Here is a 25,617-nt window from a genome sequence, read left to right on the forward strand (position 1 = left end):
TCGCACAGCATGCTGAGTATCGAGAGCAGATATACTCTTCTCATGACTTTCCCATGGTAATAAAACATGCTGACCTATTAAGGACAATCTAGACCTGGAAACAAGGATATCCAAGAGCAAGAGCAGAAACCCAACTGTTCTTATCGGGCTGTGACTCACCGACAACAGTCCCCAAGCAACCAGAGTAAAGGTATTCATAATTAAGTGGGTTTCTGATTTTCTAATCTAGAATGACAACTCAACAAAGGTAGGGTCCCCTTCCAAGTACAAGCCAGATCTAGTGACCCTCTGACACATGTTTCTCAAGAGGTTTCGCTATTACAGAAATTATGACTAAAACCATAAATGGGAAATTTTATCTTAAGAAGGATGAGGCACAAGACGGAAAGAAAGAAAGAGCATGAAACCTGAAAGAAAGATCCACAATGTTACGTGAAAGTTATATCAGGTGATAGAAATTTCTAAACCTAGGAGTGTTTTAACTCCTAGAAGACAAAAATAGACTTGAACAGATAGAAATATATACACCTTGTTCTTGGATAGTAAAACTCAATACCATAAAGATGCTAGTTTTTCCAAGCAAAGTTATAAATTTAAGGTAATGGCAATAAAATGCTTCAAGTTACTCTCTGGAGCTAGACTAATTGACTAGAAAGTCCACTAGGAAGAACAAACAAGAATAAATAGGAAAACCTTAAAAAAAGAAGTGAGAAGATGGCTAACTTTACCGATTAAAACCTATTAAAAGTTTCTAAAACTAAGATTAACTCTAGGACATGAACAGACAGACCAACCAATGGAACAGAGCTGAAAGTCTAGAAATAAAACAACTGCAAATGGAAATAAAGTTACGTGAGTTGGGGGAAAATGAACTTTTTACAAGTTGGGTTGAGATCACTGGACGGTCATGTTGAAAAATTAGATTCATTCCTCACGCCACACACCACAAGAACTTCCCAATGAATCAGAAATTTAAATGTAAAAACTAAAACCAAACAAGAACTAGAAAGAAAAAATTAGTGAATTTCTCTATAACCTGGGAGGAGGGAAAGCTTTCCTATGACTCAAATCCAGAAGCAATAAAAAGAGTGATAAATCTAGTTACATATTTTAAAAAACTTTACATGGAAAAAAACAACCACGAGCAAAGAAAAAAATAAAATACTCTGAAAAAATACTCATAATTTATATTACCAAGAGACAGTATCTCTAATATAAAAAGAGCTTCTAAAAATACAAAAGAAAAAGACCAAGACCCCTACAGAAATATGAATCAACAGTTCACAATACAAGAAATGTAAACGGCTCTTAACTATATGAAAAGATGCTCAATCTCACTCATAAGAAGAAAAGTACAAGTAACAGAAGATCGCACTCCTACTCACCAAGGCTGAGTACCCACTTGCTGAATGCCCACTATGCCAATAACTGAGACCAATGCAGAGCCTTGATACAGCATCACCCCTCAAGGAGACCAACTAGCTATTTGGTAGCAAGGTGACTCCAATGGACCCACTCCATCCGAGAAGGAGCAGCCATTCATAATGATGAGACTCTACATATAACAGAGTATTTACTCTACTGACACAAGATCCCACAAAACATCTCATCAGACCAAGGGACCCATTTTATAGCAAAAGAGTGCAGTAGTGCTGACATGACCACGGGGCTCACTGGTCCTATCAAATACTGCAACATCCAGAAGATGCCAGCTGGAGAGAGTGATAGCAAGTGGGCCGAAAGCACAACTGAGGCATCGGCCTAGAGATGACACCATGTAAGGATGGGATGCCACCCTCCAAGGTAAACTTTACACCCTAAATCAATGGCTACTACATGGTGCTGTGTCCCTAACAGGGAGACCACACGAGTACAGGAACCAAAGTGGATATATGAGTGGCCCTGCTGACCATCACTCCCAGTGAACAACTTGGGGAATCTGCACTTCCGGTCCCTACGACTGTACATTCTATAGGTTTATAAGTCCTGGTTCCCTAAGCAGGAACACTCCCACTAAGGGACACAGCAAGAATCCCACTGAACTTTAAGTTATGGCTGCCATAGCCACTCTGTGCTCCTCTAGTCAAAGGACCAACAGGAAAGAAGGGGAGTTACCCTCCTGCCAGAGGCAACAGACCTAATCAGCAGGACCAGGAAGACTGCTGTTATGTAACAGGGACTGAGAGAGTATGCTTGGCACAGAGTGACATTTGGTGGTCTTTTGGTACACACTTGCCCAATAGTGATGGTAAATAGAAAGCTGCAGTAGCCATGGCCAGAGTACACAGCCTGGTCAAGGGCGCATGCCCCTCAAGGATAACAGTCTGGGTCATGCAATTAGGTAAGACACCTGAGCCGGGAGCTAGCCAAACATGAGAGGAATCTGGGAGGGGTTCTAGAGGAAGGAGGGGATGAGCATCAGTTGTGGGCATGAGACCAGTTGCAGCACAGAGGCTGTCATTCGTCCCACTAATGATCTTTTTTTAAGTTTTCCCTAGGAAAAGAGATCCACCAGAATCCTGGAGGAGCTACACCCAAAACACATAGGAAGATGTGGACCTGAGCAGTGCATGGGAGAGACTTAGTGAATGCTGTGCTGTGCCACCTAGAGGCCCCTCAGGATTAGGGACTTATTCCCCAGACACTAGGAGTACTGCCAGCTGCCCATTCTCAGCCATCAGTTCTCTCCAGGTTTGCCCTTGGCAATTACTTCCTTATTAATACATTATTTTACTAACTGTAAAACAGTATACATACATCTTTTTTCCCTTTTTACCTGATGAAGCATAGGAAAAGAGAACTTCTCCCAAGATGGCTTTCAGTCCTAATTCCTCGGGAAGCCTTCAAAGCAACCCAATCCAACTGGACACCAGAGTCTACTCTCCCAGCCCTGCTCTCTAACAGACCAAGGATGACACTTCAGGATCACTTGAAGCTTAAGAGATGAGCAAAATTACCCAAAGATATGACAGTGAAGCAATACCAGGCTAGAAGGGAGAGTGGGAGTGGGAAGGGAGAGTGTAAAGAGAGGCAAAGAAGTATCCCATGAATGTCTGACCTTCAAGGAAACTCAGTTTAGCCTTCAGAGACTGGACACTGAGTTGGAGAAGTGGCCAGAAACAATTAATTTTGTAAGTAACCTAATTTAATATTGCTTCAGAAGACAAAAAGAAACCCACAAGCCCTAGGTCTGTATGTGAAGTAATAATCCGAAATGAATACTGATCTTCAGAGTAGTCAACAGGTGGGACTAGAAGTTCAATTTAATAACGTAGCACCGGTTAAAATATTCCTAAAATGCCCTTTAGAAATACCATGCAAGGCAGTAAAGCATGGAGAACTGAACACATGTTTTTATCTTTAGTCCCTCCCAAGCCCTACTGAAATGATAGTAATGGGAACAACAACAAAAAGGTGTAAACACTCAAGGACAAGGAGAATAGAGAAGAAAACACAACATGAGAGATGTCAACAAAATCTGGGAAGATGGAAAGCAGACGGAGATGGTAAGCAACACAGCTGACCAGAGAAGGTGACACCTACATCTGCAAAAAGGGAAGTCAATTGCAGCCCTGGACTCTCAGGAAGGTCCAGGGATTGGAGGGACCAGGGGCCACAGGAGATGCAAGGGCAGGATGCAACTAAAAACAGAAGGAGTTAGACCCCAAATCTTCATCTTCTTCCTGCAGGGTCAGGCAACTACCCCTCCCCAGCCCTGGAAAAAGACAAGAGACTAAACAGCATTTACTTGCTGTGAATTTCTTAACATCACTGCACTATAGCCCAACTTCTCCCTTTGCCCAAGCCTGCTTCCCTCCCTTACCCTACATAACACAACAGTGAACATAAGCTGGAAGATAGTCTAGAGAGGCCCTAAGGCAGCAGTGAGGTGCTGTAGTGAGAAAAGGAGAACTGGGAGACAACATATGGAGTACTGAGGTCCCTGCCCTTCCCCTGCTCACTGAAAGTTAGCAAAAACACATATCCAGGTCAGGAATCTGGAGGATTCCACCCTGCAGAAAGTCATATACTGATAATGGGAGCATCCCTAATGATCTCCCTGAAGTGAAGCTCAGCGCGTGACGAGTCCCACCGTGAAGACAGTCCTCCCAGTGTATGAGCGCCTGGCTCCTACCTGTGGACAGACAGCCGAGGATCACTAAACTTTCAAAGACAGCCTCTAACGCAAAAGTCAGACAGCAAAAAGCATAAAGAGAAATAAGAAATTTGAAAGAAAGAAAAAAAAAAGAAATAACACAGAGAACAGAAGATAACTTAAAAATAATCTGTAACAGCCTCCAAAGACACTGAAGCCATGAAACAAGAACGGGAGGCTCTAAAAATGCACAGTTAGAGAACAAGAAAGAGAATTTGGAAATGTAACTGCAGAAATGTTAAAATTAGATATAAGGATTGTAAGATAAAGTTGAAGAGATTTCCCGGAAAGTAGATAGGAGAGAAAATATAATAAAATTAGGAGGATCAGTCTAGAATCTCTAACTTCCTTCTAAGAAAAATTCCAAAAAGAACAGAGGAAACAAAGAAGGGAAATTATCCATGAAATATTATAAGAAAATTTTCTAGAAATGAAGGAATTTTCAGACTGATGGGACAATAGAATGACCAAGACAATAAATTAAAAAGTACCCACACCAGAATACATAATCATGAATATTTCAGAAAGCTTCAGACAAAGGATCCTTAAAGCTTCCAAAGAGGAAAAAACAATCATATGCAAAATAGCAAAGTCAGAATGACATCAGACTCTCAACACCAAACCCTGAAACTTGAACGGTGCAATGGCTTCAAAATTCTGAGGAAAAATGATTTCCAAGCAGGAATTCTAAGCCCAGCCAAATCACTGATAAATTGTATGGGTAAAATAAAGACACTTTAACACAGTGTCTCGGGGCCGGTCCCGTGGCCGAGTGGTTAAGTTCATGTACCCTGCTTCGGCAGCCCAGGGTTTCACCAGTTCAAATCCTGGGCACAGACATGGCACCAGTCGTTAGGCCATGCTGAGGCGGCATCCCACATGCCACAACTAGAAGGACCCATAACTAAAAATACACAACTATGTACCAGGGGGCTTTGGGAGAAAAAGGAAAAATAAAATCTTTAAAAAAAAAGACAGTGTCTCAAAGATTTCTCTCACATCTGCTTCCTTGGGAAACTATTAGAGAACGTGTTTCACCCAAATGAGGGTACAATCCAAGGAGGAAGACATAGGACACAAAAGATAAGGAATCCACAAAGGACAAAGATGAAGGGATTTCCAAGGATGATGGTGAAATGAAGTTCTAGGTTGACAGCTCTGCAGCAGGCCTAGAGTGACCAGTCCAGCCTTGAGCAGGACAGAGGGCTCCGGACATGACCTGACACACTCAGATGGGCTGATAAGCCACAAATTCTGCTGTATACAAGAGTCTGGATATACATTAACAATAGATGTACAGATAAGTCAATGAACCTTAGGAAAACAAACAGTTGTACAAGAAGTGAGATGGCTTAGCTATAGATAAGACTCACAGAGTCCTAAAAACGTAAACACTGAATATCGATTTAACCAAAATGGTGATATCACTGTATTGAAAGGATAAGGGGAGGAAAGGTAGAGGAAAGAGAGCTAAATTCTATCTGTCATTATAAAAGTCAAAGGATAAATACCTGAAATTGAAATTCAGAAATAGCAGTATTATAAGCATGTTAATTAAAAAATTAAGATTAAAATCAGAAGACACATTTGAAGAAGTTAAAAGCTTTCCACCTAAAGAGCAGTTTCTAAGAGTGAGGAGGGGTGAGGGAAAGGTCCTTCTGTTTTTTACTAAAAGCCATACACTATTTGATGGTTTAAAGTGTTAAACTGTTTTAAAACTATTTGATTGTTTGTAATACACATATAATACTCATGAATATACATACATAATAATATACATATTATACACACATATGATACATAATGTATAGCATGTTTAATATATATTATGTAAAATGTATGACAATCAAAATTGAATTAAAAACAAAAAGAAAAATATTCCCACAAGAAGACCACTTATTTGTATTTATATTTTATTTATATCTATCTTAATAGTAACACTCAAGATAGTTAAAATATATGACCTAGTCTCTGAAAATAATTGCAAAAGAAGAGTTATAACTTCCCAAGGCCACCAGTTTGAAAAAAACCAAGAATCTGTTTTAGTATGTTTGCTCTAAAAAATGCCTCAGTTCTTTATGTTTAGAAATCAATGACTAGTTAAAATTGATATGTTAGGAAAAAATTAAATCATTAGGACACAAGGGATGACAAGCTAAACCAGTCAGCAAAGTAGTAAGTGCCTCAAAGAGCCAGTGTGACGCCAGAAGGCACGACTACACAACTCGGAAGGGAGATAACCACCTCACTATACTCAACACCAGTTATACTCACGCTATGCTCAAGACCAGACGATCACGCTCAGATCTAGCTCTCACAGCTTGAGAAAGATGCAGAGAACTTGAGTGGATTCAGCTATGAGTTAAAGGCAATTAAAAAGCTCAATACTGAGACTCAAGGCAACATCCAAAGAAGCTGTGATTCCCCAGTCTAGAGACAGAAAAAGCAGAGAAGCAAACCATCCCCCAAAGGCCACCCTACAGGATTAGCAACAAAAAGCTAAAGACCTCTTCTAGAGAGAGTGAGAGCCAATGCGCTTGAAATATAACGGGAAGAGCTTAGCGTGGACATAACAGATTCTCAGAGAGTTCTGGTTGCCCACAGTGCAGATCAATTAGCAAAGAAGAATGCACAGTCTCCTCCTTTAGTGACCTTGGGGAGGCACAGAAAAAAGAATCTACCCTGCGTTCTTTCCATATGGCACCCACATGAATGCCAGGGAATAAACTATGATTTCTTGAACTCAAGATTCAGAAACTACACAAAGAAAGGAAACCCAGTATTATCTGCATTTATGAAAATGTTTCAAGTAAAACCTGAAAGGTGCCTCGCTACCACAAATCCATTGAAAAACTAGGCTGAAGGACCCCTTCATTTGCTGTATCTAATCTTCCACAGCTTTACATAAGTTCTAAACCCTCAGAAGTTTGCTTAATTTGCAAGTCATTCTATGGCTGTTCCAGAGTTAGCCTGAATTTAACTTTTACCTGCTTTGTGTACTTCCCCTCAGAAATTAAGAAACAAACCATTCCAAATTAATTACTTGATACTGCCCTACCTCCCCTTAGCTTAGAATTAACTGCTCCATTTCCCACAAACTGAAAAGATGGACTTGTTCCCTCTTTACCTTCAGTGCTGAGAAGAACATGTGGTCCACTCCCATAACTAAGGCTTTTGATCTTCTTTCCACATAAGGCTTCCAGCTTTTTGGGTATAAGTGTACTCTGGTTATCTCCAGTTCCTAGACAGTTACTATAGTTCAGTCCAAATACAAAGACCTAGGAAACAAATAGTTTTCTCTGAGTCATTTGGCCTAAAGTTACTCTGAAAATAAGACACACTCAAGTTCAGTCTGACAGCTCAGTAGGTAGGAAGAGACTGATACGGTTGTTAAGGAAAATCCAACCTCTGCGGACAGTTCTTAAGTTTTAGAATATTTGGTTATCTGTGAAACTCAAAGAGTAGTAGGGGGAGAGGGCTATTAAATTGAGAAACTGAAAGAAAAGACAAATTCTATTCAAGACACAGTCTTCTTGAATTTCAGGTTCTCTTTATCCTCCACCTTTTCTTAGGGTTCAAACTACACATTTTAAAGCTCAACTCCAAAATGAGCCTTAAAATAAAACTCTGGGTTTTGAGAGATTCGTACCTCATCGTTGTCAGTAACGTAGAGTGCTTCATTGGCTGAGGTGCCAAAGACACACGCTTTCCGAATAGATGCAATTTCTTGAGGTGAAAGCAGAGTGAAGATTGGCCACTTTCCTACATCCACCATGACTCTGGCTTCAAGTAATTCCTATAAACAAGCCGACATCTCTGCTGTAACAAACAAAAAGGATTCCAAGAAAAAAATTAACCACTAAACCAACTTAAAAAAACGACTGTTAATAAAAGGAAACAAAAGCTAATTCCAGAATAAACGACTTGCCTTTGGTTAAATGGATCGCTCACTTTCCCCGGCAACGTGTCCAATCCTTCCTCCACCTCCACACCCGGGCCTTTTCCTGTAAAGGGGGGAACAACTTGCTAGAACCAGTTGTTGGTCTTGCCCACTCACAAGTCAGTGCTTATCTGGTACATACATGCTCATATGCACCCAGACAGCAGAAAATGGAGAGTAGACATGCTAACCAGTTGAAATCAGGGTCTCCCGTCAGGGATTTCTTCCCCACAGTACTGAGATAAAGTTAAAGGTTACAATATTAGTTTATCTAAGACAGTTAATGCTCAACTAGGAGTGTGTGTATTATAAAATCAGAATCATTACCTCTACCTCCCCACTCTCCCACGACCATGCACTGGAAGACTCCCATCCCTTGTACAAAATCACTGCCACACGGAGCCACCATTTGATGATGGGAATGGAACATCCCTCAGATAGCTCAGGGGGCAAAAACATGAAGAAGCACCAGCCCAGGATTTACTGGATGAAACCTTATAAGAAAGTATTACATTCTGGTCCTGATTTATATGTCCACACTTTCTACACAAATGCAGACATTTCACGCTGAGAAAAGTTACCATGAATGAGGGTAAAACAATTCACCCCAATCTTGGTGTTAGAGCTGATGACTACAACCTTCATGCAAGTAGCAATTAGCTTAAACAGTACCCTATAAAAAGTAAAGATATGTATAAATTTCCGGAAAACTTTAAACTTGATCTGTTTAAGGACTTTTATACAAAGAATCCTGGTCATGGCTCCAATTCTTCTCGGGTTAAAAAGTATTTCTAGAAATTCCAGGGGGCTGCACAAGCACAAACCCTTTCACGTCAAGTGAGTTTCTATTCTGGCTCTCACCTCTGGAAACTGAAAATAGAACCAAATGGCTGATAAATACAACCAGAGTTTCCTAATGAGGTACAGAACTCTTCAAGTTCCTTCCTACTCACCCTCTTCTCAGAGCTCTAAAAATAGCAGAGAGGCAGGCTCAAGACCCAGGTCTTTTTGGTTCCAGCGCCTCTGACAGCATCCATGGAGCAAGCCTCAGGCTTGCGCATACTTAGCCAAGGCCTATTTCCACCATCCAGGGATATTTTTTCTCAACAGCACCAACTTGGATGACAAAGGTCAGGTGCTTGCTATGCCCCAAGTTATCAAACCACATATTCAATAAGCATTAAACACCATCAGGACAGGCACAGCCAGACTCCTCAAATAACATGTGAATGTTCCGAAAAGTGTGCTTGCATGGGTGTATGGATGGATGGATGGATGTGTGTGTGTGTGTGTGTGTGTGTGTGTGTGTGTGTGTGGTGTTGGTGGGAACAGGTAAAGGATTTGGGGTAGGATAAAAACTAAAATACATTAAGAAATTTTGTTTCAAATGGTACAAAAGAGCATAGAAAACTCAATCTCCCTACCATACCTCCCCAACCTCTCCTCAAAGGCGACCACTGTTAGCAGTTGCTTCTAATCCCTTCCAGAGAGTGTGTACTTACACAGCATTACACGTAAGTGTGTGTGGAAGCTTTTTCCCCTACTTAACAGCACATCTTGGAAATCATTCTCTATTGGCACATGTACACCTACTTCATTTCTTTTCAATGGAACATACAGCACTCCATTACATCGATCTAACAATTTACCTGTTTCTGCTAAGCAACATTTATTTCCAGTCTTTTGCTAACAGTAACAATACTGCAATTATTGTTTACATATATTACTGTATATACATGTCTTTTCTTACACATAAATTTCTTTTTTTTTAAGATTTTATTTTTTTTCCTTTTTCTCCCCAAAGCCCCCCAATACATAGTTGTATATTCTTTGTTGTGGGTCTTTCTAGTTGCGGCATGTGGGACGCTGCCTCAGCGTGGTTTGATGAGCGGTGCCATGTCAGCGCCCAGGATTCGAACCAACGAAACACTGGGCCGCCTGCAGCGGAGCGCGCGAACTTAACCACTTGGCCACTGGGCCAGCCCCTCTTACACATAAATTTCTAAGACAAATTCCTAAAAATGTAATTGCCAGGTCAAAGTCTAATATTACCTGTAACAGCTATTTCAAATTGTCCTCTACTGACATAGTACCAACACATAAAATAACCATCAATGTATGTTACCACACGGTGTATTATCATGGTGTCTCAGGTTTGTTTCACCTTGAGTCTCTCTTTTGATGGGTGAGGTTGGGCATCATTTAAAAAAATAATCACAGGGGCCGGCCCCGTGGCCGAGTGGTTAAGTTCGCGCGCTCCGCTGCAGGCGGCCCAGTGTTTCGTTGGTTCGAATCCTGGGCGTGGACATGGCACTGCTCATCAAACCACTCTGAGCAGCGTCCCACATGCCACAACTAGAAGGACCCACAACGAAGAATATACAACTATGTACCGGGGGGCTTTGGGGAGAAAACGGAAAAAAAATAAAATCTTTAAAAAAATAATCACAATTATAGTATCAATAACTAATACTTCTTGAGCACTACGTGCCAAGCACTGTTCTAAGTGTTTTACATTTCTTAATTCATTTCATCCTCACTTTACAGACAAGGAAATGGAGGGAAAGAGATTTTAAGAACTTGCTCAAACGAGTAAGTGGCAGAGTCGGGACCTGAAGCCACACAATCCAGTGGCAGCGTGCACACTCTTCACCTCTCAGTCTCATCTGTTTAAGAGCTCATGCATCATCCTTTTACATAAGAAAAAAGAAGCTCCACAAATGGCCTGCCCTATGCCTCTTACAAGACAGACAGGGAAAGGAATTACAAGAAGTGAAACAGTATAAATGCCTATAAACAGGTAGATAACTTTCAAGAAAATCCAGAAGCATATTTTCCCAGAAAATGAACCATGTAAAAGTTAATCTTTAAAATGTAATATTTTATGTAATATACAATTACCTTTTAAATAAATAAATGGGGGGGGAAGAATTAGCTGAAAATATGATTCACTTTTAAAATTACAACACAAAGGGATATTACCATTCAAAATGGCACAATTCCTGACAGCAGAATAATTATTCTGAAGTCATTAAACAGTTACAGGCAACTATGCCCCAAGGGTGTGGTTACCTGCTGAAAAACCAAGCTGTCTTTCACAATGACGGCTTATTTTACGTACTGTGTCTACCCACTGCTGAATTACTTGAAGCTTTATTTCACAAGATACTTCTCCAAAGACTTGTAATTTAAGAGTCAATAGAGTAGTTTCCCGGTTGGTTAACACGTGGAGATTTGGGGCAGAGGAGCGCCCTTGGAGAGGGTACAGAAGCTCCTCACACTTCCCATATTCCTTGCCCTATGCATCTCTTAAATCTGGCTGTTCCTGAGTTATATCCTTTTATAATAAACCAATGATACAGAAAAAGAAAAACAGTCAATATAAAACCCAGGCCATATATCATCCATGTCCATACCCATCATAAAAGCGAAAGCACCAATAGCCCCAGCAGAGTGGAAACAACTGAGAGTCCTGAGGCCTGTGTCTGAGTCCAAGATTCACTTTTAATCAATCTGAGTGACATGCCACTTACCTTTTGAGCCTGGGTTTCCAAAAAAGTTGTTCTGTAAAAATCTATTAATTGTATATTCAAGATATAATAAAGAAGCTATGAGGGATTTCTGAATGCACAAGAAGAGGAAGGGCAGTAATGCTGGCCAAGCAGGTAATTACTCCTAGCAACACAATCAGGCAAAACAAATAAAGAACAGGAAGGAGGAAACTAACAATGATCAAGAGCTTGCTTTGTTGTAGACACTGTTAGGTAGCTTCACGTACATTCTATTTCATTTAATCCTCACAACATTCTTGTAAGAAAGAGCTCACAATCCATTCTTAGGAGATGAGGAATGAGGCTCAAAGGCAAAATGACTTTCCAAGATCATAGAGCATTAAGTGGCATACTCAGTATTCAACTCTGGGGACCCCTCTGATTCTTCTTCCAGAGAACATCAGTCCTGACTTTTCAATGGCTAAACTTCTCCAACATTACTTCCTTCTGACTTTATCTTGCCTCATAAATGTACACCAGCATCTGTTTTTAAAATGCTTCAAATACAAAAAGTACTTCCAAAAAAAAATGTGTTCCCCAATATGGCTCTGTCTAGATTTGCCTGGTTAAATCTCATAAGTGTCATTCATTCCTTGATTCTTCGAAAAACCACTGGGAGGCAGGCTTTGGAGACCAAATATGACCTTTGTCCTCAGGGAGCTCACAAGAGTGTGTGAGCACAAGGTGTGGCCAAGGGCTACAGACTGCTAAGGCTAAAGTATGTCTTCCCTTAGACTACATTCAACCTGGGCAGCTGATGACATGAACAGGACAGCCTCAGAATTCAGGTAAGGTTCTCCGAGAGGTTCTGTGGAGGTATTAAAACCCAGCATGTGCTATGTGCTATAAAGAACAACAGATCAGAATCCTGAGCTTGGGCGTGTGACATATCTTTACTAAGGCAGCACAATATAAATGTAAATGGAAATACCACCAAAATTTTCTAATTAACTCAAAATTACCACCACCATCACTACAATTAAATTACTGTGGTGAGATATTTAATTACCCATTTTCCTCGGGGCAGTTGTGCCATTGCCACTATTAAGAAAATGATACTAAGTATCATAAGTCTATCAATTTCACAAGACAATGTTGGACCCTCTATCACAAAATTATAAAGTGTTCATGTATACTACTAACCCAAAAAGCTAAAGCAGGTGGAATCACTAAAAATTAACTAGCATTTAATCTTTTATGAAATCTGTATCAGACTTAAGAACCCTGTGGCTGACAATGACTCAGAAATACAAGGATCTATCACAAGAAGAGTGGTATTAGGGCAGCTCTGATGTCTTATGACATCTACTAAATTTGCCTAAACATGACGTAGAAGTATTAACAGTTCATTCTAATTGTATGGATTTCACTTTAAAGGAATATAAATAGCTCAACTACATTTCATTGAAATCCTTACTCTAGAAGCTGCAAAAAAATTTAGACTTGTCAAATAATAAAATGTGAAGTTTTTTTTTTCCAAAGATTTTATTTTTCACTCAAATAAACAAAATCAGAAATGAGCCAGGAGAAATAACAGACTCTGCAGAAATACAACAGATTATAAGAGAATACTACAAAAAACTATATGCCAATAGAATGGATAACCTAGAGGAAATGGATAAATTCTTGGACTCCTACAATCTCCCAAAGCTCACTCAAGAAGAGGCAGACAATTTGAACAGACCAATCACAAGGAAAGAGATTGAAACAGCAATCAAAAACATCCCAAAGAATAAAACCCCAGGACCAGATGGCTTTCCTGGGGAATTCTACCAAACTTTCAGAGAGGATTTAATACCTATCCTTTTCAAGCTATTCCAAAAAATTAGGGAAGATGGAACACTTCTTAACATTCTATGAGGCCAACATCACGCTGATACCAAAACCTGACAAGGACACCATGAAAAAAGAGAACTACAGGCCAATATCACTGATGAACATAGATGCAAAAATTCTAAACAAAATTTTGGCAACCAGAATTCAGCAATTCATCAAAAGAATCATACATCAGGATCAGGTAGGATTCATACCAGGGACACAGGGATGGTTCAACATCCGCAAATCAATCAACGTGTTACACCACATCAACAAGCTGAGGAATAAAAACCACACGATCACCTCAATAGATGCAGAGAAGGCATTTGACAAGATCCAACAGCCATTTATGATAAAAACTCTGAACAAAATGGGCATAGAAGGAAACTACCTCAACATAATAAAGGCCATATATGACAAACCCATAGCCAACATCATACTCAATGGGCAAAAACTGAACGCCATCCCCCTGAAAACAGGAACGAGACAAAGATGCCCTCTATCACCACTCTTATTTAACATAGTACTGGAGGTCCTGGCCAGAGCAATCAGGCAAGAAAAAGGAATAAAAGGAATCCAAATAGGGAGGGAAGAAGTGAAACTCTCGCTGTTTGCAGACGACATGATCTTATATATAGAAAACCCCAAAGAATCCATTGGAAAACTGTTAGAAGTAATCAACAACTACAGCAAAGTTGCAGGGTATAAAATCAATTTGCATAAATCAGTAGCATTTCTATACTCCAGTAATGAACCAACAGAAAAAGAACTCAAGAATACAATACCATTCACAATCGCAACAAAAAGAATAAAATACCTTGGGGTAAATTTAACTAAGGAAGTGAAGGACCTATATAATGAAAATTACAAGGCCTTTCTGAGAGAACTGGATGACGACATAAGGAGATGGAAAGACATTCCATGTACATGGATTGGAAGAATAAACATAGTTAAAATGTCCGTTCTACCTAAAGCCATCTACAGATTCAACGCCATCCCAATCAGAATCCCAATGACATTCTTTACAGAATTAGAACAAAGAATCCTAAAATTCATATGGGGCAACAAAAGACCCCGAATTTCTAAAGCAATCCTGAGAAAAAAGAACAAAACGGGAGGCATCACAATCCCTGACTTCAAAACATACTACAAAGCTACCGTAATCAAAACAGCATGGTACTGGTACAAAAACAGCTGCACAGATCAATGGAACAGAATTGAAAGCCCAGAAATAAAACCACACATCCATGGACAGCTTATCTTTGACAAAGGAGCTGAGGGCATACAATGGAGAAAAGAAAGTCTTTTCAAAAAATGGTGCTGGGAAAACTGGAAAGCCACATGTAAAAGAATGAAAATTGACCATTCTTTTTCACCATTCACCAAAATAAACTCAAAATGGATCAAAGACCTAAAGGTGAGACCTGAAACCACAAGGCTGCTGGAAGAAAATGTAGGCAGTACACTCTCTGACATCAGTATTAAAAGGATCTTTTCGGACACCATGCCTTCTCAGAGAAGGGAAACAATAGAAAGAATAAACAAATGGGACTTCATCAGATTAAAGAGCTTCTTCAAGGCAAATGAAAACAGGATTGAAACAAAAAAACAACCCACTAACTGGGAAAAAATATTTGCAAGTCATATATCTGACAAAGGCTTAATATCCATAATAGATAAAGAACTCTCGCAACTCAACAACAAAACATCAAACAACCCAATCAAAAAATAGGCTGGAGACATGAACAGACATTTCTCCAAAGAAGATATACTGATGGCCAATAGGCACACGAAAAGATGCTCATCATCGCTGATCATCAGGGAAATGCAAATCAAAACTACACTAAGATATCACCTTACACCCGTTAGAATGACAAAAATATCTACAACTAATAGCAACAAATGTTGGAGAGGTTGCGGAGAAAAAGGAACCCTCATACACTGCTGGTGGGAGTGCAAACTGGTGCAGCCACTATGGAAAACAGTATGGAGATTCCTCAAAAAATTAAAAATAGAACTACCATACGATCCAGCCATCCCACTACTGGGTATTTATCCAAAGAGCTTGAAGTCAGCAATCCCAAAAGTCCTGTGCACCCCAATGTTTATTGCAGCACTGTTTACAATAGCCAAGACGTGGAAGCAACCTAAGTGTCCAGCAACAGACGAATGGATAAAGAAGATGCGGTGCATATATACAATGGAATACTACTCAGCTGCAAAACAGAACAAAATCATTCCAGGTGCAATAACATGGATGGACCTTGAGAGAATTATGTTAAGTGAAATAAGCCAGCGAGAGAAGGACAATCTGTGTATGACTCCACTCATATGAGGAATTTAAAATTATGGATTAAGAACAGTTTAGTGGATACCAGGGGAAAGGTGGGGTGGGGGGTGGGAACAAAGGGTGAAGTGGTGCACCTACAACATGACTGACAAACATTAATGTACAACTGAAATTTCACAAGATTGTAACCTATCAATAACTCAATAAAAAAAAAAAGAGATTTTATTTTTCCTTTTTCTCCCCAAAGCTTCCCTGTACCTAGTTGTATATTTTTAGTTGTGAGTCCTTCTAGTTGTGGCATGTGGGATGCCGCCTCAGCATGGCCTGACGAGCAGTGTCATGTCCGCACCCAGGATCCGAACCGGCAAAACCCTGGGCCAGCGAAGTGGAACGCGCAAACTTAACTACTCGGCCACCGAGCTGGCCCCTGAAGTTATTCTATTAATGCACTGAGGAGGAATCTTCAAATGGTCTGCTCAACCTAGGCCATCCTGGATAGGCACGCACCTTGGTAATTATTCAGCAGTTATTAACTAAGTATCCTAAGGAAGGCAATGCATTGCTTTTCCTTCCCACGTTGCATCCCTCACATGAAGCATTCCGAAGGAAGATGCTAACAAAAAGCTAAGTCATGCGCTTATTCCCAAGTTAAAAACAAAACAAAAACAAACTCCACAAAACACAAATGTACCCTGTAAGGCTTAGCTATGCTATAAAACAATACATACTAGATGATTACAATTTTTTAAAGTATAATATATATAGAAAAAAGGATATACATAAATACACCAAAATGTATTTCTCTGGAGAGATTACAGGTGATGTTTCCTTTCTTTGTATTATTTAAATATATTCCAAATTCCAAACACTTTGTGACCAAAAAATAAACAAATATTTTAAATGAAAATAAAAGCTTGATTATTTGAATTATGTTTACCCTGCGAGCTATTCAAAGTTTTAAGAGGTATTCTGGCCTTAAATTCACAACCTAGGGTTGCAGAGTGCTTCAGGCAAATCTGTAAAGTGAATTATTAATATTAAATTAAATGTAGAAAGTGGGAATGCAAAATGGTGCAGCCAACATGGAAAACATTACGGCAGTTCCTCAAAAAATCAGAGAATTCCTGCATGATCTGGCAATTCCACTTCTACTATACACATCCAAAAGAATTGAAAGCAAGACTCAAATACATAGTTGTACACCAATGTTCACAGCAACATTATTCACAATAGCCAAAAGGGAGATATCCCAAATATCTATTGACAGATGAGTGGACGAACAAAACGTGGTCTCTATATATGATGGAATATTATTTGGCCTAAAAAGAAATGAAATTCTGACATACACTACAAAAGGGATGAACCTGGTGAGCTAAGTGAAATAAGCCAGACACAAAAGAACAAAAATTGTATGATTCCACTTATATGAGGTACCTAGACCAGCCAAATTCATAGAGACACAAAGTAGAATCGTGAAGGCCAGAGACTAAGGGGAGACGAGTATGGAGAGGCATGGTTTAGCAAATACTGAGTTTCAGTTTGGGATGATGAGAAAGTTCTGGAGATGAACAGCAGTGACACTGGTACAACAATGTGAATGTACCTAATGTCACTAAACTATATACTTAGAAATGGTTAAAACGGTAACTTTTATGTTATGCATATTTTACCACAATTTTTAAAAATCAAACTATGATCCCATAGGCTTATATCAAACCTGCATTCATAAACTCAAAGATGTATTTTAAAAAATTAAATGTAGAAGAGTTTCAGTCCTAAAAAATATTTTTGGAAAAGTACAATCATAATTCATTAATTCTGTCCTGGGAAGGCAAGTTCAGATTAGGGAAATTCTGAATGGAACATTTCTAAAAGGAATATAGCCTTCTTAGAACTTTCCCACACAACACAGCAATTCAAACTAGACACAGTAATTGCTATGATGACCCACCCTTCCAGAGCTTGACTGATAATCATAAAAATCAGTTGCAACAAGCACATCGGTTATACTAAATAGTTACTTCTGAAGTACTTCAATCAGATAGCGGTTTTTTGTAATCTTTTTTTAATCCATTATTTTATTTAGGAAATACTTTCTCAAAAATAACATTACTATGCTCAGCCTGAATTACCACTCATTGTGCATGAGTAGGTGAATCAATGATTTTTTTTGCTGTACGGAGATAAAGCAAGAACAGAAGAGCAGAAAAGAGAAAGGTAAGCAGAGGTTGGAAAAGAGTTTAACACCCTCAGAGGATAACATACTAACCCACTTGGACCTCTACATTTTCTTTTGCACTTGAGAATGTATCCTATATTCCCATGGACTTATTCTGTATCCATTAGCACTATAGATCAATAGCTCATTCCCTGGGATGGCTTTTCCTAGTGACCGGCACTGTCCATTAGAGAGTTTGCGGCATAGGGAAGAAAGATTGTTTTATTTGACACCCTGAAAGCAAATTAAGTCAAGAGGACAAACACAGACCTTCCAATTTTAGAAGTCTACATTTATAACTGGAAGACTAAAGGAGTAATATAGCAACCAATCTTTTGGTTCCTCTAAGAGCACATTTATCTTCTCTTCCCCTAAGAACCCTAGTAGAAGCCAGCCCTGGTGGTCTAGTGGTTAAGATCTGGTGGTCTCACCACCTTGGCCTTGGTTTTCTTCCCGGTCAGAAAACCACATCACCCATTTGTCGATTATCATACTGTGGCGGCTGCATGTTGCTGTGATGCTAAAAGCCATGCCACTGGTATTTCAAATACCAGCAGGGTGACCCATGGTGGACAGGTTTCAGCGGAGCTTCCAGACTAAGAAAAAGTAGGAAAAAGGACCTGGCCACTCACTTGTGACCAGTCTGGCCATGAAAACCCTATGAATAGCAGTGGAGCACTGTCTGACACAGCACTGGAGGTAAGAGGATGGCGCAAAAAGATTGGGCAGGGTTCCACGCCACGGTGCTAACGACAACAAGGAACCAAATATTAAGGGAAGGTGGGGGGAGGGTTTGGTTCTACTGATCTAGCAAAAACATATTTGAATATGGTTACAGAGTTTAAAAAAACAACAGCAAATGGAGAAAATAGTACAGGCAAACTTTGCTGTTGATGAAATAATGGTCCCAATATTAAACAGTATTAGAAATTTAGGGTAGACTTAAAAGCCAGCATGTGGCTTCCACACAGACCTCAACTTCCCCATTCTAACCAGATGTACTTGAGACAAAGGAGACTGATGCCACCGACGGAACTTTATACTTCTAGACCTGTCTTCTGCTGACCTAAAGGCTTGCTAAGGAAAAGAGGTCAGAAGAGAGTGAGCAACCCTGCAGAACTGGTTAGCACCAAGATTATGACTCTTCCGGTGTCATTCTTGGGGCATGAAGTGAGCTTGTCTTATTCTTTATTGTGGAAGCTGATATTCTCACAGGAAGCAGGAAGGACTCTGAATGTCTGAACAATCCATTTAAAACGGCCTATGCCTTCTTCAGCATACAAGCCATAGCCGGGTTTAGATTATTTGCAACAGCAGTGTCAAGTAAGAAAAACGAATTTTTTAAATTGCGAACAATTTTAAGTAAATTAAAGCAGTTATATGCACAGTGAAGTTTCCTAATAGAATTTGTCTATCTTCATAAACTAGATGAGTGATTTTAGGTATCAGTTTGTGAAGCTGTCTTACACTAGGAATTTACTTATAGTTAATGAGCTATTGATAAAGTCTAAGATATCTTACAAAAAAAGGACTACCGTATGATAAAGTGAACAAAATAATAACATATATTAATTCTTTTTCTGACGATGACCCCACATACCAAAAACACTGAGGGAAATCATAAAGAACAGTACAAAGTCAGTTCCTAGGAAGTGGAAAACTAGAATGCAAATATAAGTGGAATAACTAAGCAACCAATGGGATACAACAAGCAAATATATAATCCATGTGATACGTATTAATGTGTAAAGGGAAAAAAATTATGTGTACAACAGTTACAACTACATAAAATTTATATATCCCAGAAAACTGTTATATGAAATCCCAGAAATCAAATTCTCAGTATTCTAGTACATGAGAAAATGTGTTTTCTCACTGAAGATGACCCAGTTTCCTAGAGGAACAAATGTGTTCATAGCCTTCTTCCTTGTTCACCAACGGAAGTTCCCATTCAGGCACAAAAGACTTAAAGGTGTGGCCATCTTTTCTCTATTTTTGAGAACATTATATTTCAACTCTAGGAAAACTTTCAAATAGACAAGTTCGAGGATTTGGGGTAAACTTTTGGGGTACAATTTTACAATTTGTTATGTCATACACCTACACTACAGCAAAAGCAATTCAAAAAACCTCTCAAGTTACAGAAGAGCCAAATGTTACTCTTATCAATTTTTCCATATTTATTCTGATGAGGTTTTTTTGAGACAGAGCAGATGCTACAACTCTGATTTAGACCCCAAATGTATTTCCCAGGTCCAGACAAGGCCCTAAGATAGAATCAGCCTCAAAAATTTTTAAATAAAAATATACTTTAAAACTATTTCACCTATTCTATGGAATAAGTACTGCAAAGAGGCAAAGTTTCAGAGATTTGTTGAGACACTGATGCTGTTACTGCCCCAGCTGCTAAAACACCTGCCATCCACTTCTCTTTTCTGCAAGTTCACCATACTACAAGAATGAAAGGGAAAGAAAGAACGTCCTGAATACTTGACAAATTCCACAAAGACTAAGAGACTCTAAGAATGTAGCTCCAAAAGAGTTCATGCCATATTTCATAAAGATGCATCTGTATGGGTGACAAGGTAATCCTCCTACCTTCATTAAAAACAGCATGACTGCTGTTTCAGAATTTCCTGACACTCACTGTGACTGCCCTTTGCCTCATCAGTTTTGTCTACATTCATCACCCATTTAGGAGGACTGTCACTTCTCAAATGCCAACAAGTCAACAAGTTAGTTGACTTGAAGCACAATTTGCAATAGTGGCTGCTGGAAACAAGGCTTGAGCCCTATCATTCGAGGAGCCGCTTTCATTTCATTGCACAGCTTTAGGCAATTCTAGGACATGGTACATCTGATAGCTCATTGTGAAGTGAAGAAAGAATTCTATTGAAGCCATGTGCTCAGGTTAGAAAAGCAGACAACCCAAGTGGCAATAGGATTAGCAGCAAAAACAAACAAGCAAGCATATCCAGGGTTGTGAAGCTGAATGTGACCTTATAAAAGATTGCTTTTAAGAAATACTTTTCTTTTCACAAGGAAACCAGAAAAGAAATCTTAATGATTAGAAATAACTTCCTTTTATGGTTTGATCTTTGTTGCACCAAACATAGAGGCTTCACAAAATAGGCCACACAAAAATAGATGGGTCAACAGGTTGAAGAAATGGATAGAACACAATAACACTTCATTTTATTTTTCTGATGAGTCCAAGGCTAGAACAGAGGGGCCCTAGTTCAAATCTATTTATGGTATCATGAACCTTTCTAAGTGGACCTCTCTAAAGTGATTTCATCTACTAGTCTTCACTGCATGAAAAGTAACAACTGTACCCACAATGGCCTAAAGCCAAACTAAAAGAGTAGCAATGTCAGGCAGAACCATACTATATTCATTCAATAAATGTCTACTGAATGTCCCCTAGGTAAACAGGACACAGAGGCAACAACCACAACCACCCACTCCCGCAGCCCCCAGAACTTACATGGGGAGAAGGTGTCTAGACACATCAACAGATGCTCACCACAGTGCAGCCAGTGCTCTGATGGGGAGGTTCGGATGCTATGGAAGCACCAGAATTGGGAGCCGTCAACTACTGAAGAGGAGGCAGGCACCTGGAACAATGAACATACATGCCAGGCAAAGGTCTGGTGAAAGAAATTTAGCATGGCTGTAGCCAAAAAGCTTAGACTTTGTCCTAAGAGCAACTTGTAATCACTGAAAGATCTTAAGCAGGGAAGTGGCAAGATCAGAAGTATGTTCTTGAAAGGTTACTGTGACTGGATGCAGAGATTAGATGGGGGCGAAGGAGGAGTACTGAGAGGGAGCCTAAGGTGAATACAGCAAGCCAGGAAAGAAAGAATGGAAGCCTATCCCAGGAAATGGAATTGGAGAAGACTGGACAAGAGAAAGACTCAAAAGGATCCTGTAACTGACTGAATAGGAGAAGGGGAGCTGGATAAGGGAAGGGCAGAGCTAAGGAGTACACCAAGACGCTCAGCTTAAGTAACTGAGTGAACTGCAACGCCACTCACGAGGACAGAATACAGATATGAGGATATGAGGAGTTCTACTCTGGACACTTGAAGTTTCAGATACCTGTGCCATAGGAAAGTAGATATGTCCAATAGATATATGTATAAATCCGAAGCTCAAGAAAGAGCTCTGGATTGGAGATCTGGAAATCTGGCATGAGATCACTCATGAGAAAGTGTATGGGATAAGAAGAGAAGAGGATCCTGGACAGAACTCGAAGAAACTCCAATGGCAAAAAGACAAGGACACCCCCATAGAAGAGACTGTGAAGGAACAGGCAGAGATGGAAGAAAATCAGAATACAGTGGCATGGAATCTGGGAATGTGAGCATCACACAAAGGAGGTCCTGTCAGAGCCTAATGCTGCTGAGAGACCGAACAAGGTAAGGACTGAGAAATGCGCACTAGAGTTAACAAGGAGAATTACTGGCAACCTTAACAAGAAGAGTTTCACTGAGGTTGTGGGTGGACCAGGCTAGACTGCAGCAGGTTGAGTGTGTGTGAAAAGCGAAGAGGAATCAACGAGCATAAACAACTTGTTCAAGAAATTTGTGAAGGAAAAAAGAGAAATAGGGTAGCAACTGTAAAATGGATTGGAGTTGGAGGGCATATTTGGGGTGATCTTTTTATTTTAAACATGTTAGAAACTTGAAAATGTTTAAATGTTAATGGGAAGGAGCCAGTAAAGATAGAGGGGAGGACACAAACTAAACGAAGTTTCTAGCAGAGAATGGCGTCTGAAGCAGATGTATAAGATAAGTTGGAGGCAATTTCTTTCTTTTCCTGTGTGTGTGGGTGTGTGTCTGTCTTTCTGCTAATGAGAGTCTGCATTGTTCATTTCCACCAGCAATTTATGAGGGCTCTAATTTCTCCATATCCCCACCAACACTTACGATTGCCTGTCTTTTGCATTATAGCCATCTTAGTGGCTGTGAAGCGGCATCTCATTGTGGTTTTCATTCACATTTGGGGGCATTCTCTTCTGAGGTCACCTATTTTTCCCTGTGAAGAAAGAGGGACGGCTTTCTGTTGAGGGGAGGTAGCAATAGAAAATGGACTGGAGCAATTAAAAAAAAAAAAAAGGGTGGAAAAATCTGAAGCCAGCCACCAAGGAGGATAGGAAAAAGCACTGACCAGGGAAACCTAAGAAGATGCTAAGATAGAGCCTAACGGAAGCTGGAGACCATAAGCCATCTGATCTCCCGCGAGACTTTCTTCTCCAAGAAAGAGGTTTTTTTAAAACTGACCTAACAGAATTGGAATGGAAAGTTGCTCAGAGGACTTTCTCCTTTAAAAGAAATGACAGAGGTGCTACTGAAAAATCCATCATTTTGTTTGTTTAAAGTCCTGTAACATACACATTAGAAATAAGTTTACGTAAGATTCACTCTCCTTGACCCTTGAGAACAAAGCACCTCTCATACACGCGTTCACTGCAGCAGATCTTATATCTGTACCTCAAGGACTTACAATCACAGTGCTAACTTCATCAAATGACAAACTGCAAGAAATAACACATACCCACTGTCCCAATAATAGATTTTTTTAAAATATTTTATTTTCCCTTTTTCTTCCCAAAGCCCCCCGGTACATAGCTGTGTGTTTTTTAGCTGTGGGTCCTTCCAGTTGTGGCATGCTGGACGCCGCCTCAGCAGGGCTTTACGAGCAGTGCCACATCTGCACCCAGGATTCAAACCAGCGAAACCCTGGACCACCGAATGAGAGCGGGCAAACTCAACCACTCGGCCACGGGGCCACTCCTAATTTCTTTAAAACATTTCAGATAATCATATCACTACGTGTTAACTTAAGATTGATCATAACAATCATATATACAAATAATAACCAAGTACACAAAAGAAAATGATTTTTGACTTAATCAGTTACCTTGTAGGGTGTGAGATATAGCTACAGCCTTTGGTTTAACTAACTCAATAAATACATCTCTAAGTAATATGCAGTAAAGATTTATTTTGGGGTTTTTTTTTTTGTTTTTTTTGTTTTTTTGAGGAAGATTAGCCCTCAGCTAACTACTTCCAGTCCTCCTCTTTTTGCTGAGGAAGCCTGGCCCTGAGCTAACATCCGTGCCCATCTTCCTCTACTTTATACGTGGGATGCCTACCACAGCATGGCGTGCCAAGCGTTGCCATGTCCGCACCCGGGATCCGAACCAGCGAACCCCGGGCCGCCACAAGCGGAATGTGCGAACTTAACCGCTGCGCCACCGGGCCGGCCCCTGCAGTAAAGATTTAATTAAAGATTTATCATTAACACATGCTACTGTATATGTTGACTACAATTCTGTGCTCAGGGATCACATCTTGGGACTGATATCTGTGAATGAGATTTATACCTAGGGTTTTATGGCACAAGGCGCTATGTTGCTCTTTCAGTTATCTTTTGCTGGGTAACACAGCACCCTAAAACTCAGTAACTTAAAGCAATAACAATCTATTAGTTCTCTCAATTCCATATTTTGACTGCACTCAGCTGGAGCTACTTATGAGGTCACAGGCACTGGGACCTTGACTAGGGCTGAAACAAGCCTCACTCACACACCTGGGCCACTCCAGGTGGTTTCTCTTTCTCCACCTGGTCGGGCCCAAGCTTGTACACATGTTGATTGGCTTCCAAGAGAATGAAAGCTAAAGCTGCCACGCTCTTAAGGACTATGCCCAGAACTGGGCACAACATCACTTGCGCCACATTCTATTAGTCAAAGTAAGTGAAAAGCCTAGCCTATGCAGCAGAAACAGACTCCATCACTTGATGGGAGGAATGGCAGCCAAGGACAGGGATGGGAGGAATTGCTGGCAGCAGTCTTTGGAAACACTCAACCATAGCTGTAAACAGTATTACTGGATGTTTCCACTATACCACTTGAGCTCAGCACTGAAGCACTAGAGAGGGGACAGACTTTATCTCCAAAATTAGAACTTTTTCTTACGCATCAAAAAGAATATCTCAGCCAAGATATTCTTTTGCCTCAGTGGAATGCTAACCTCAGAAAAGCCACGGAATCTTCTTTTCTGGGGTTGTGGGAAGGACAGACACCATCCTTCAGGAACGGTCTGAGTATAGTCTCACCTAGATGGGATTCATCATCTCCTGAAGTCATTTCACACCTTACAATTGATTATGTATGCACACATATAAGCTCATTTTTTAAAGTGTATCTAATACTAAAAAATATAGAGGTAACCCCAGCTACTGGAACTCTTGCTATCCAACTCTATCTAAACTCAAGAATCAGATGTGGCTAAATTCTCCAATACTCAAACTTTGGCTCTCCTAGACTCAGGAATGAAGAAGATATGGATATCACACTCTCTCTTACAATCTGAAATCTATCTGAACACAGGAACCAGTAAACTTGTAGCAAAAAGTACTTATACACCAGTGTAATGTATCAACTGTTGTAACCTTTAGATGGCATAATTACAGGTGATGTACATTCGTCTTCATGCTTCTGTATTTTCTAAATTCTTTCATTCTTGCAAAATTTAAAAAAATAAGTCTATATTGTGGACTTAGAGGATTTGGAAAAAATTTTTAAATTAAGTCCATATTGTGGGTCAAATACATAACTGATGTAGATAATTATTCGAC

General features: G+C 39.9%; 1 protein-coding gene across 4 annotated transcripts in view; it reads right to left on the reverse strand.

The window, feature by feature from the left end:
- RCBTB1 (RCC1 and BTB domain containing protein 1) overlaps positions 1 to 25,617 on the reverse strand; it is a 50,234-nt gene that overhangs the window by 22,833 nt on the left and 1,784 nt on the right. For 2 of the 4 annotated variants that reach the window (XM_046664675.1, XM_046664678.1), the window contains exons 2-4: positions 8,085 to 8,160; positions 7,806 to 7,975; positions 7,284 to 7,434 (exon numbers count right to left, since the gene is read on the reverse strand). In XM_046664675.1, the coding sequence (XP_046520631.1) occupies positions 7,284 to 7,434; positions 7,806 to 7,931 (277 nt within the window). In that variant the 5' untranslated portion in view covers positions 7,932 to 7,975; positions 8,085 to 8,160. Of the gene's footprint in view, positions 1 to 7,283; positions 7,435 to 7,805; positions 7,976 to 8,084; positions 8,161 to 21,457; positions 21,588 to 25,617 lie in introns of all 4 variants that reach the window. The other 2 variants (XM_046664676.1, XM_046664677.1) reach the window with 2 other exon arrangements.

The sequence above is a fragment of the Equus quagga genome, chromosome 6 (genome assembly GCF_021613505.1).
Source record: "Equus quagga isolate Etosha38 chromosome 6, UCLA_HA_Equagga_1.0, whole genome shotgun sequence".
NCBI classification, from domain to species: Eukaryota; Metazoa; Chordata; class Mammalia; order Perissodactyla; family Equidae; genus Equus; species Equus quagga.